Source organism: Culex pipiens, chromosome 3 (genome assembly GCF_016801865.2).
Source record: "Culex pipiens pallens isolate TS chromosome 3, TS_CPP_V2, whole genome shotgun sequence".
In the NCBI taxonomy this organism is placed as follows: domain Eukaryota; kingdom Metazoa; phylum Arthropoda; class Insecta; order Diptera; family Culicidae; genus Culex; species Culex pipiens.
The window spans coordinates 11920046-11933232 of NC_068939.1; the positions used below are offsets into that span (position 1 = coordinate 11920046).

Here is a 13187-nt window from a genome sequence, read left to right on the forward strand (position 1 = left end):
AAGACGAATCGAATGAGGCCAATACGGTCCAAATCGGCTCAGTCAGTGACGAGATATTCCAGTGACATTGATTTGGTATACATGTCTACATACAGCCAAACACACATACATTTGCTCAGCTGGTGATTCTGAGTCATTAAATGACGGTAGGTCTAGGAGGTCTAATTAAAAAGTTCATTTTTCGAGTGATTTTATAGCCTTTCCTCAGTAAGGTGAGGAAGGCAAAAATCATAATGTTAAGGAAAAAGTTTATAAAAAATATTTACAAGTTCTTTAAAAATAATCCGACCGAAAAAACGCTACTCACTATGAAATCGGCAGCTCCGGGTACACTTCCATCATTTCGTCCTGAGGGGATGGCCGCGGCGCAAACGGTTGCAGGTGGGCCGGCGTGTGCCGCGAGTTGGCTGGTCCGGCCACCCCCGTCGCACCCGCAAACTGCTGCGTCCGTATCGCCGACGGCGCCTGCGTATGATGGTGATTCTGCTGCTGCTGCTGGTGTTGGTGCTGCTGTTGCTGATGGTGGAGATGGTGGTTGCTGCTGTGGGGCGCTCCGGCGGCCAGCGTCTGTGACCGGGGCATGCTCAGCATCTGTTCGTCGGCGAGCGTGATGCCGCCGTTTTCGATGCTGATTCCGCCCATCCGGTGGTTGTGTATGCTGTGGCTGTGGCCGGCACCGCCACTGTTGCCGCTGTGGTTGCCTCCGTGATGGTGGTGGTGGTGATGGCGGGGCATCCGGCGGGGCGAGCGGGCCGTCACAACGCGCGGCTGCTGCATCTCCTCGAGGACCGACGGGGCGACGTAGGTGAATCCCTGAGGGAGGAAAATTTGTTGAGTTATGTTGCTATAGTTTGATTTTAAAAGAAGCCTTACCTGAAAGATTAAGTTGGCACTTTCACTGAGTGTCGAGTCGTCGGGCGAATCTACCGGTATCTGTTTGGTGAATTTGGTATCGAACTGGGAGACGTCGTCTTCACTTCGCTGCAGAGAGAAATAAATGGTCAGTTCAATGATTCTCCTTTTTTCCAATCAACTAAACTCACCAAAATTGGCTTAATCGGCGGATCCAGCCGTCTCGCCAGCACGTCGTCCCAGTTGACGTTCTTGAAGAAGGAGTGCGCCCGGACGGCCTGGCCATCCGTCGGACTACTGCCGAGCCGCTGCGACACCTGGCGCTTCATGAGCCGGCGGATCAGATCGCGCGAGTCCGTCGCCAGATACGCCGGGATGTTGAGCTTTCCCTTGAGGATGGCATCGATGGTGTTTTTGCGGTTGTCCGCCGTGAAGGGAGGCTACAAAGGAAGAAAAATCGTCTTACGTCTAGAAAGACTTCTTCAAGGGACGAACTCACCATTCCTGTTAACATGTCAAACATGAGAGCCCCTAAAGACCACCAATCGACGGCTTTGCCGTGGCCACTTCTGGTTAGGATTTCTGGTGCCCTGCAAAAAAAGAAATTTGTTGTTTAGTAATCTTAAAAACAACATAACCAAAACGCAAAACAAAACACAAAAACACACCAACATACTCACATGTACTCAATGGTGCCGCAGAAGGTGTGCGTCACGATGCCCTCCTGGATGTGCTCCTTGCACAGGCCAAAGTCGGTCAGCTTGACGTGGCCCTGCGCGTCCAGCAGCACGTTCTCCGGCTTCAGATCCCGGTAGATGATACCGAGGTTGTGCAGGTGCTCGAGCGCCAGAATGATCTCGCACAGGTAAAAGCTGCAAAAAGGGAAAAAATTAGAAAATTGACCTCCAAAAAAAAAACGGTCCTTCCGAAACTCACCATGTGGTGTCCTCCAGGAAGATTCCTTCGCGCTCTAAATGCATAAACAGCTCGCCGCCGCTGAGATACTCTAGGATTAAATACAATTTTCCGCCTGTCTGGAAGGCGTACACTAATTCAACTATAAATGGATGCTGCAAGAAAAAAACACCTCTAATTAGAAATCGAACTTTCATGGCAAAGTTGGAATAACTCACCCGCACGGCTTCCAGGATGTTTCGCTCCGCACGTGTGTGGGCTGTGTCTTTTTGATTCCTAACTATCGAAGCCTTCTTCAGCACCTTCATGGCGAAGTAGGCGTTGGCGTCGGCACCGGTTGTTTTTCTGACCTGTTGACGGGAGATACGAGTGGGAAGTTCATCAGTGATTTTGTGGGTTTTTGATAGAAAGTGAAATTAGGTCAATTGAAAGCTGTTTTCCCTCTTCGCCGAATGAATATATGATGGGGTGGTAATTTCCCCTGTGGAACTGCCCTCTTTACACAGTTTTTGATAGTCCCTAAGGGGGAAACTTTGGGGAAAACTTTGTTCCGATATACATGTCAATCATGTGTCAGTATCAAATCCACCGAGGTAAAGTTTCATGTAATCAATAGTTGTAATTATAACTGTCCTATTTGGATTTTCGTACATAGGTGTAAAATTCATTTGGGCAAATTCAGCCTATTAAAAAATATGGGACGACACATCGGAAAAGAAGAATATTTTATGAATTTATAGATATATGGGCATTTTCTATTGGGCAATTATCCCCGAATTCGTTTTTTTTTTTAATTTTATTTCAGTTGTTTTTATTTGGCTCAAACTTTACAAAAAATGTACGTAAATATTTGAAAGTGTCTTCGGCAAAGTTGTAGGAATTGATGAGGATTATTCAGATTTTTTTTTTCACAGAATTTGTTTTCACGAAATCCGTATTTAAAAAAAAAGTATGATTTTTTTTTTCTACTTAGACATACAAAAATTTGATTTCGGCGGACCGGCGGAAATTTTTGTGGCGTTCTTCTCTGTGGCTCAAAAGTTGCGGGGTTTTGTCCCCTAAAATAAGAAAATCAAAAAATTTAAAATTAAGATTTTGGGAAGGGACCATCCATAAATCACGTGGAAACTTTTTTTAAATCTCGGAACACCCCCTCCCCTCCCCCCATCGTTTCCATACAATTTCCATACAAAATAAATCTATTTTGTATGGAGCGTGGACAATCACTGAAAACAGGTAAAAAATAACTTTTTTACTAAAACAGCGATAACTTCAAATTTTCAGCGATGACCTATACTTTTTTGGGTACTAAATGTTGCCTATTTCAATTAACCCAGAATTCCAGTTTTTATGTTGGATTTAATTTTTATTTAAATCTTTAATTTGAACCAAATGTTTTGATTTTTTAAAACTTGTTTCACAAATATTTGACTTGCTACACACCCTACAATTTAAAAATTGATAGAATAAGATTTAGAACTACTCAAAACATAATTTTGTTGAATTTCATAAGAACGAAATTTCTTCTGAATTGCATTAGATTAAGATTTTATAAAATTACCATATTACAGAAAATTAAAAAAAAAGTCGAAACCAGCAAATTTTGAGCATAGAAAAGTACAATCAAAGTTATGATCTTTCGAAAAAAATGTGTAGGGGCAGGGGGGGGGGGGGCAGAATGGACCAGGGGGGCAGAATGGGCCACCCTTGGTTTTGGGCTTTAGAATGGATTTAGACCAATTGTAAGGCAAGGGTCTTATAAAGGACGTCAAATAACATCACCATACCGAAAACGACGTTTGAATTAATTGTATTTTTCGAATTATGAGCAAAAATGTAAATTTATTGAAAAACCACGCAAATGTTGTTTATTTTGAGGTTTTTAAAAAAGCTTTCTGAAAAGTTGGATTGTTTAAAAAAGTTTGCTCAATGCTTATAACGTTACTAGATGTTACTACCAAGGTATACAAACAACAACGGAACCTTGAAACCATTTAGAGACTTGGTGGTGGAAGTGTTAAATTAAAATCCACTTGGGGGCAGAATGGACCACCCTTATCCTGCCTTATAAAAACAATCAAAAGTTATGAAATTTGGATTAAATGAATTATTTCACTCCTGGTAGCTTCACAAATCACGTTTAATGCAAAATTAGTTGATTTTTTAGTTGTTTTGATGAATATTTGTAAAAATAGTGTCCTTTTTCAACATATTAACACTATTTTAAAAATTTTGTTTTGATAAGTGACTATTTTTATTAAAGTGGTCTAACTTCATGGAAACTATGTTAGAAAGGTACCTTAAGTCATTTCTTATCTCCCTTCAACGTTGTATTAGACAAAATGGCTTGTTTTCTAAGGTGGCCCATTCTGCCCCGCACCCTGGAAAAAAAGTCGAAAAAACTTTTTTTTTAAAGTGGCTCAAAAACAGTTTTAAGCTAAAAAATTTCATCAACCAAGTATATAACATTGAAGGAAACATCCCAAAGCATAAGCCTACTACACTGAATTCATAAGTTTTCATGTTTTTCTATGGTTTTTGGCGCATTTTACTTAGGCGGGACATTCTGCCCCCCCTCCCCCTATACTTAACATTTTTGAATGGAAAGCTGCCAAAATTGTATGGAGACTTGTATGGGTGACCCAATTACACAAAATGGCTTCTTTGATTGAAGGCCCTCACAAAGCATGTGCTAAATAAAAAAAAAAAATGAACAATACCGTCATCAGGGGTGAGATCGGGTCTGGGGGTGAGAATGGGTGATACAAAAATGCTGAAATTTGTTAGACTCAAATTTTGTAGAGAATTGCTCTTTCTGGGAAAACATGAAATACAACTGAAAAGTTTAAGTAATACAATTCGCACCTTCATATCAAATTAATTTTTAATTATTAGGAAACAATATTTTGCTACCCCTTGATTTCTTGTTCAATTCGCAGATCTTGTGTCTTATCTATATGCAGAAAACGTGTTACAAGAGTGCTCAACCAAACCAGTTCCTTCCTCCGACCTGCTATCATGTGGTGTGGCACGTGTAAGCAATATAATTATCACATTTAATCCTGTCCTAGCTGGTTGTTATCACCTCAACACTTTGAACGAATCATCATCCTCACTTGTAGCCAAGGGCCCAGACAATAATTTAATTTCCTGTCAATGTTGTTCCTTTTTAGTACGCAATTTTTAAAGTTACTGTACTTTTTCTTTATACTCTCGACCATAAAAGTTGCAACGCGCAAGTGATAACTTCCAAGTAATAATTCCTTCACCCATTCTGCATTGAATCATAAAACAAAGGCAGCGAACATTACTCGTTGCGTTGCACTACTGCCAGCCAAATGACGCCATACTCACTTGGAAGACTTTGCCGTAGCCGCCCTTTCCGAGCACCTTCTTCAGCTCAAAGTCCTGCGGGCCCAGCTTTATCCGGCCCGGGTTGACAATGTCCTCCGAGAGGGGGATCGTCTCGGACCCGTCCGCGTCCAGGTTGCTGTGGATGTGTAGCTCCGGCTCCAGATCGACCTGCAAATAGTTGGGAAGAAGAGAAAGTTGATTAGAATTTTGCATTGATCATTGATTTTTATTTATTTATTTGTCATTAAAAGATAATGATTATATTTGGTTATAATAATCACAAACTAATGAATTTTTGTTCACGACTCCGTGAAAATAACTCATGAAAAAATGAAAAGTATGAAAAACTCATGATTTCTGAATGATTTTTGTCCGTGTAGATTTGAGATTTTTTATCATAACAATTATTTTAAACATTCATCCAACAAGATGAGGTTTGTATTTTTATTTTGGTTCAACATTTTTATTATCATTTTTATATGGTTCAGCACCACTCAACCCAAAAATCGCTTTATCATCAATTCATTCAAAACGCCATTTTCCATTCATTCATCGACACGACACACAGTCAGCAATCGTGTTTCTATTTTACGATTATTATTGTTATGCAAGGGGGTAGGAAGAGAAGGTTGAGTCGAGGAGGTGCCATCATTATTAAAAATGACAAAAATAAAATGTGACCACCAGCTCAGCTCAGACGGGACCTCAAATTTCACTGTCAAAGTCGTAATAAACTAAGCGGATGAATGAATGAATGAAAACGGGCTGGTGAATGTGAGAGATTTGCCATGTATGTAAATAAAGCTGGTTTTTATTTTTCTATGGAAGATTCGTGGCGTCAAAGTGGTTGTTGATGAACTCTTTTTTTTTTGCACAGTGATGATTACACGATAGTGTGAGTTTGTTGTTTGCAAATATTACACTTTGTCAACAAGTGGGAAATACTGCGAATAACTGGGGTTGGCAGATCAATTACACAGAAAAAAAAATGATGGTAATATTCATCAGGAAATGGTGACAGATTTTGTGGCAAAAAATATGTGTAATATTACATCAGGAATTGATGAATTTTCATCAGTTTCTGATGAATATTCATCAGGTTCACATTTTTACACATTTTTTGAGTAATATTACTCAAAAAATGATTAATATTCAACCAACCAAATTTTCAACATTCCAAAATTCAACTTTTTTTTGCTGTGTACATAACAGTTCTGGGAATCCCCTTCCGATTCCCTGAATGGGATTTTATCACGATGCTCGTCACCTAGACTTCATCGACATTGACTAGTGAAATAGTGTTAACAGCTTACAGTTATTATTTTTCTATGTCCTGATAAATTTCTTTAAAATTTCATGTTAAAGCAATCTCAACACCTTAAATCCTAAAATCACGAAAATGGTGAACATTTGTAAATGACTTTAACGTTTATTTTTACGTGTTTGAGTTTTAAGTTGTTTAGATTGATATGTGTGTGTGTTTGTCTCCAATCAAATACCCGCTGACCGGCAGCGAAATTATGGAAAGCTATAATTTGTAGCAGACTTGGAATATGTTGATACTGGAGGAGCGCAACAATCAGAAAAACTTATATATTCAAAGAGGCCGTATCTCATCAATAAAAAAAAATTAAAGACATTTTTTGACAATATCAACCTAGATATTCAATGCACTTAAAAAAATTATGTAATTTTCGATTTGGATAATTTGAATATTAAAATATTATTTGACCATGTTTTGTCACCATATTTTCAAGAAAAACATAACCAGATATCAGATTTTGCACCATTCTAGTTTCTGGCGCAACATATCTCTTTTTTAGTATCCCAAAAAATGTTTTTTTTTTAAATTTCAAATTAATGACATAGGTATTTTGTTAATTCCGCTTTAACACCTCCGTGTATGCACGCGAGCAAGCAGCAGTCAAGTGCTCAGTGCTCTATCGTTTTTTTCGGATTTTTTCGCCGTAATTGATTTTGATTACCCGCGAGTTTGCTTCTCCAGCATGCCAAGGGCCGGCCGTGGCCGTGGCAGTTCGAGTGCGGCCTCGAAAAACCCGCGAAGTTCGTCTACCGGCCGTGTGCAGAAAGGTAAACAAACCAACGCCGTGTCGACCGCCATCGCGCAGGGGAGAGTGAGCGCAGAAGGAATCGACAAAAAGTTACTACATCCCGGATATGTTCCGAGATCACCAGTGCGAACCCGTTCCGGTACTTCCGGTGCCACAACTAGTGGCACATCAACATCCGCCAACATCCCCATCAGGAACGAGTTCCAGATGCTGAGCGACGACGAAGAAAATAACAACACCGACGGTAGCAGCACTACCGACGACGACGACGACGACGATGGTCGTGCACGGAAAAAGTGCCCACGCCAAAAACGAACAATTCTCCTACGGAACGTAGACCACCTCCAATTTTTGTTTTGGACACGTTGGCGGACGATGTTGACGAGTTGCTGGAAGGCCTCGGATATTGTCTGAAAATCGGTAAGTCGGCAGTGCAAGTGATCACACTGAACAGAAAAGATTTCGACCGGGTGCTTGAAGAACTGAAGCGTAGCAACTTCAACTTCTACACATACGACCCAGAGAAGCCCCCTGTTAAGGTTGTCTTGCAGGGTTACCAAGACCGTCCGATCGCCGACCTGAAGCGACACCTTTCGAACGCCGGAATAAAGCCACGGGAGATAAAAGTGCTCTCGCGAAAGACAACAGTCACGGGTACGCATACCCTGTACCTGTTGTACTTCGACCGCGGCACCGTCAAGATCCAAGATCTGCGGCGGACTAAGACGTTGGACGGTTTTTGGGTAAACTGGCGGTTTTACACCAAGAACCCGACGGACGTAGCGCAATGCCACCGTTGCCAGAAATTCGGCCACGGCTCACGGAACTGCAACCTCCGGCCCCGCTGCGTGAAGTGCGGTGAGTCACACACCTCGGAGGCGTGCGCACTGCCACGAAAAGCGGACTTGGGGGAAAACGCAGAACAAACTAAGCCGCGCGTAAAGTGCGCGAACTGTGACGGCAACCATACCGGCAATTACCGCGGATGCGTCGCGCGCAAGGCCTACCTCGAGGAGCAGGAAAAGAGGAAGAAGAAAGCAGCAGCGTCCCACTCTCCTCAGCGAAGTACGAGCGCAGCCGTTCCTGCAGTTGGGCAGCGTACGGTTCCAGCGGACAACCCAGCGATCCCTCCTGGATGGGGGCGTTCGTTTGCCAGCGTGGTCGTTGCCGGTAGCGGCAGTACGGCCCAGCAAAAAGTCACCGGGGAAGATCTCTTCACCCTGCCAGAGTTCTTTGCTCTCGCGGGGGAGATGATGTCGAGGTTTCGGACCTGCCGTAACAAGGCGGAGCAATTTCTGGCCCTCGGGGAGCTGATGATCAAGCACATCTATAATTGATTATTTTTGTCTGTGATCTAGTTTTAAGCTTTCTCTCTATTTATCCTTTTCCTATTGCACTTTCTGTAAGTTTTTTGAAAACTTTTTCTTACTCTTGTCTATTCCATAGTTATAAGTAATAATTTTTCGATTGAATTACGATGTAAAACACAGCTGAAAGGAACACCAAAACTCTGTTGCGTACCTAAATGAACTCATTGTAACTTGATTATTCACAAATAAAACCGAATTGAATTGAATAATTCCGCTTAAAGTATAAAAAGTTACATAAACCACAGAATTTTTTTCTTCTGTGTATCTTTTTCTTGCAAAAAAAAATCATAAAATATTTGCCGAAGACTCCAATCCATCAAAACATTCATTCTTATGATACAGATTTTCTAATATTCACGAGTCCTTTTTGTATGGATACTTGTATATAAAAAACTTTTGCAATTATGTAAAATGGCTTTATTTTTGACACAGGATATTTAAAATTTCGAAATTCTAGTAAATTAGTCCTTTTAGTTTGTTTAATCTTTCTGATAAAAAAAATACAATTTCCAAGTGTTGTTTCAACAGTTTTATTGGATTGATCGATAATTTTCAACATTTTTTTTTAGTTATTTTTGACATTGCAATCAAATCAAAATCAAAAATCAAACCATCCACATTAACGACCCCCGGGTCTTTTGTGGTCTCTATTGCAAGTTTCTGCTCGAACCTAGGAGTCCGAAGGCTTGAATGGGGAGGGCACCCAAACCTCTTTCTACTCCAAGGAACCTTCCACCCCAGTGTTTGGACTGACGACCTTTGGATTGCGAGTCCAACCGCCGCCAGCGATTCCACCGGAGTAGGCTTGGTTTGGTGTGTTGTTTGTACTTATGGCATGGAGACGACTCCAACACCTGGAATGACTTAACGGCCTAACAACAACTAAGGCCGGGACCGACGTTTTACTTCCTCATCCGATGGAAGGTTGGAGCAGATGGGAATCGAACCCAGAATCATCAGCTTACAAAGCGGACAGCGTAACCATTCGGCCACGCACTGCTCGGTGACATTGCATACACAGTAAAAAAAGTGGAATTTTGACATGTTGAAAATTTGATGATTGCATATGCTCTTTTTGTATGATTTTAGCTAAATTCTAGTGTAGAAGGTGAAATTCATCAGAAAATTATGAAAATGATTTTTAATTAAACCAAATCTGTCAACAATCCCATATTTTTTGATACAGTCCAGATTCGATTATCCGATGGCCTCGGAAAAATTTCACTTCGGATAATCGAATCAATTTTTTTTCGTTGCCTAATTTTTGACTGTCGAGCTCCGGTATGACCCCTGAACTACGCTAAAATGATTTAGAATTTTTTAATCCAAGATGGCGGCCAAAATGGCGGTGATACAATATTGAAAAAATGTAATGTAAATATTATGTAAAAACAAAAAAATAAAAAACGAGTTTTACTTTTTTGTTGGTGATTCGATTATTCGAAGTCCCATACAAACCTTCGGATAATCGAACTTCGGATAATCGAAAATTCGAATAATCGAGGCTACGGATAATCGAGTCTGGACTGTAATAATATTATTATAATATCATATCATTATTGATGCCATTAATAAAAAAATAAAGGTTATATGGATGAACCTAGAAAATGAAACCCTTTTTACCTCTTAAAATCAGAGTTACCAGAACTGAACAGAAATTTTTTTCTCAAAGTAATAAGCAACATTGTGCTCAAAAATTGTGTATTTCAAAAGTTTTTTTTTGAATAGGTACTATAAACATATGAAACACAATAGCTTATAGGACCTTAAAAAACACTCTAGATTTCAACTTTTTATACATTATGTATCCACAAAACAAAATCAAAATAAAGGAGTATTTTGATTGCTTTTTTTATCGAATTATGAACAAAATCCTGAAATCAATCGAAATTGTAATAAATTGGAAACAATGCACTAAAAAAATGGTAATTTATGTTTGATGGATTTTGTTTTTTTTTACAATATAATTGTTTATACCTTACCATTTCGTAGTTTAAATCTTATTTATTGTACTTTTGAAAAGAAAAACTTAAAAAAAATTACCGTGCCTGGAATAAAGAGCCTATGTCTGAAAATACTTTTAATAGAGTCTCAAAAAAAAGTCACATAACATATTAAAAAATGGGAGATTTACATTAACAGAAGAGAAACAGCATTTTAAAATGCGCGAGCAAACAAGAAAATATGCGAAAAACATAGTAAAATGACAGCCACCTAAAAACTAAAGCTATAACTTATACATTTATGGCTATCAAAATGTTTTTTGGCCAAACTAAATCAAACTAAAAAAATAGAAAGCTGTTGAATTTAAAATGAAATGATGCCTTTGGAAAAGTTGTTGTTCCATCGATGAAACCCGAAAAGTATAACAAAGTAAAATACATCTGCTCTAGGTAGTTATAAAAATCCGATATATCTCCCATCAATCTGAAATCATCCTTTTTGAGCATGATCTAAAATACTGATAGAATTCATGAATGTTCTCTTTCAGAAGTTTTTATCCGAAGTCAATCTTCCATCACCAACACCGGAAATGAAGATGTACAACGCGCACTCTCTTTGAAGCTACGAGCGTGACTTCACACTCGAATAGATCCCTAGTTTTTTTTCCTTCCTAAGTATATCTCACTTAGGGCGGCTCCTCATATTGACAGGGTGAGATTAAGTGGATCTGCTCGCACCTAATTTGTGGCCGCCACCATTACGTGCCGCCGGGACGGGTCCATTGAACTCTCCGCAAGATGCAGCTGTTCTAGATCCTTCCTTCCTGTTGCATGTTAAACTCACTCGAGGCGCGCGGAAAGTTGTCCTTTTACGCGCGCGCCTGATCTTGACACGATATTTATTGTTATGGGTTTACTTCCCCCCCTCTATGAGGGAGAGATGTCTGTCTGTTCGATGAATCCCAGGTCAGAAACCTTCCGGGATGCATTCTCAGTTACGGCGGAGTTCGTTGAACTGTATTGAAGACATTATCTGAACTAAAATCGCATTCATTCGCTGTTGTGTTGCCCTAGCAGTTTGCACATTTCATGTGCACTATGAACTACGAATGCACATAAATGCGCTTCGACTTCAACTTTTGAAACATTTCTGCGAATTGCTTTGACCAAGTCAAAAATAAACACCACCATCACGTCCTGTGATGGGATCGTTTATTGGATTTGCTTCCAGGAATTTTGCGCCACCGACCACGTTTCAACCTTCGGTAAAGGTTGTTTGTTTTGCCAAATTGCGGGATTTTCCAGCGACTCCGCATCGTGGGTCAGGTTTATGTCAGTTGGCCACTTTTCTCTTTGCCGAGAAGTCTGCAATGGTTGATGACCTCTTCCTGTGCTGTGTTCAAGAGGGTGAATTAAGTAGTGACTCATCTTTCTTGTCTGCTTCTGCGGCTGGGAATAACCAGATTAGAGGAGGGACCGCCCGGCAGTAACGACGAAAACAGCTGATGCCGTCTTTTATTTCAAGCCAGCCAACGGCAGCGGCGGGGGACAGATGTGAGTTGCGAAAGGTGTTTATCCTCTCTGGCGGCGCGGTTCGATGACTTGGCAGCAGCAGTGCGGAGTGTGTATTTAAGTTTCCGCCATAAACGAACACTCGCATAACGTCGTCCAGGCCCGGTCTGAAAGAGTTCTATGAACTGGTTGTTCGTTCTGAATGCGGGTTTGTTTTGGTTTTCGTGTGAGTGTATGTGGAAGTCAGCAAACATATACACACGTAGAAAACACCCCGTTTGACCTTCGACCTTTTTTCCAACTGGTGGCGATGAGGTTGAACTTGACGACCTACAACTTTGTTTTGATTCGCGCGCAGAGTTACAGTTCGTTACACTTTGATGTCGAAGTTTTTGATTGCTTTGCGCGAGATTGCGTTGATTTTAATTTAAATTTCATTTATATCAACTTTACTTATTTGACGAAACTGAAGGCATTAAAAATACAATCCAGAGTCAAACAATTAGCCTTGTAAACAGTACTAATGCGGGGTGAAAGCAACTGTAAACGCCTCACTCATAAATCATCTGTCATCTCGGGGCTCCTGGCTTGGTGGTTCCTTCCGTTTCACTAGATGACGAAATTCAGTCTCGAATGACGAACTCGCCGTTGTTCGGCTTACAGCATCATCATGTCACATGATAAGAATCTGATTAGTTTCAGAGTTGATAAGAGAAACTGTTTATTGATATTAAAGGTTGCCACCAGCGATCTTGAACAACGGAGTATCACTGAGCACTCATTGAGAGAGTAATTTGAAAGAGGACGAGTTTCTCTTGACTCTTTCTCGAAAATCTATTAAATGGAAGCTCAAAAAATCAATTTAAAGATTTTTGGGAAAATGTTTGATCTTACTACAACATTCGAAAAGGGAATTTTTTTTTCTCATTTTCCTCGGTCGGATCGCTGAAAAGAGTGCCTATTTGTTTTGAAGGATTGTGATAAAATAAATTTTAAGGGGTTACAATTAAAATTATCCAAAAATAAAAAAAATCTGACAAAATCGAAAGTGAACTTTCTATCACTCGTGGAAGTTTTATTAAAATAATTATGGATATGATTTAGCAAAATATAATTCATGTTTGGAATTTGGGAAAGCAAACTTGCAATGCGTTTTTGTTTGGCTGGTT

The 13187-nt window shown here is 40.1% G+C and overlaps 1 protein-coding gene across 6 annotated transcripts in view; it reads right to left on the reverse strand.

The window, feature by feature from the left end:
* The window catches only part of LOC120432601 (ribosomal protein S6 kinase beta-2), a 70445-nt gene that overhangs the window by 6136 nt on the left and 51122 nt on the right, over positions 1-13187 (reverse strand). For 5 of the 6 annotated variants that reach the window (XM_039597847.2, XM_039597843.2, XM_039597845.2 and 2 more), the window contains 8 exons: positions 5122-5289; positions 1986-2117; positions 1789-1922; positions 1533-1724; positions 1352-1442; positions 1044-1292; positions 874-981; positions 308-813 (listed from right to left, as the gene is read on the reverse strand). In XM_039597847.2, the coding sequence (XP_039453781.1) occupies positions 308-813; positions 874-981; positions 1044-1292; positions 1352-1442; positions 1533-1724; positions 1789-1922; positions 1986-2117; positions 5122-5289 (1580 nt within the window). Of the gene's footprint in view, positions 1-306; positions 814-873; positions 982-1043; positions 1293-1351; positions 1443-1532; positions 1725-1788; positions 1923-1985; positions 2118-5121; positions 5290-13187 lie in introns of those variants that run through there. The other variant, XM_039597848.2, reaches the window with a different exon arrangement.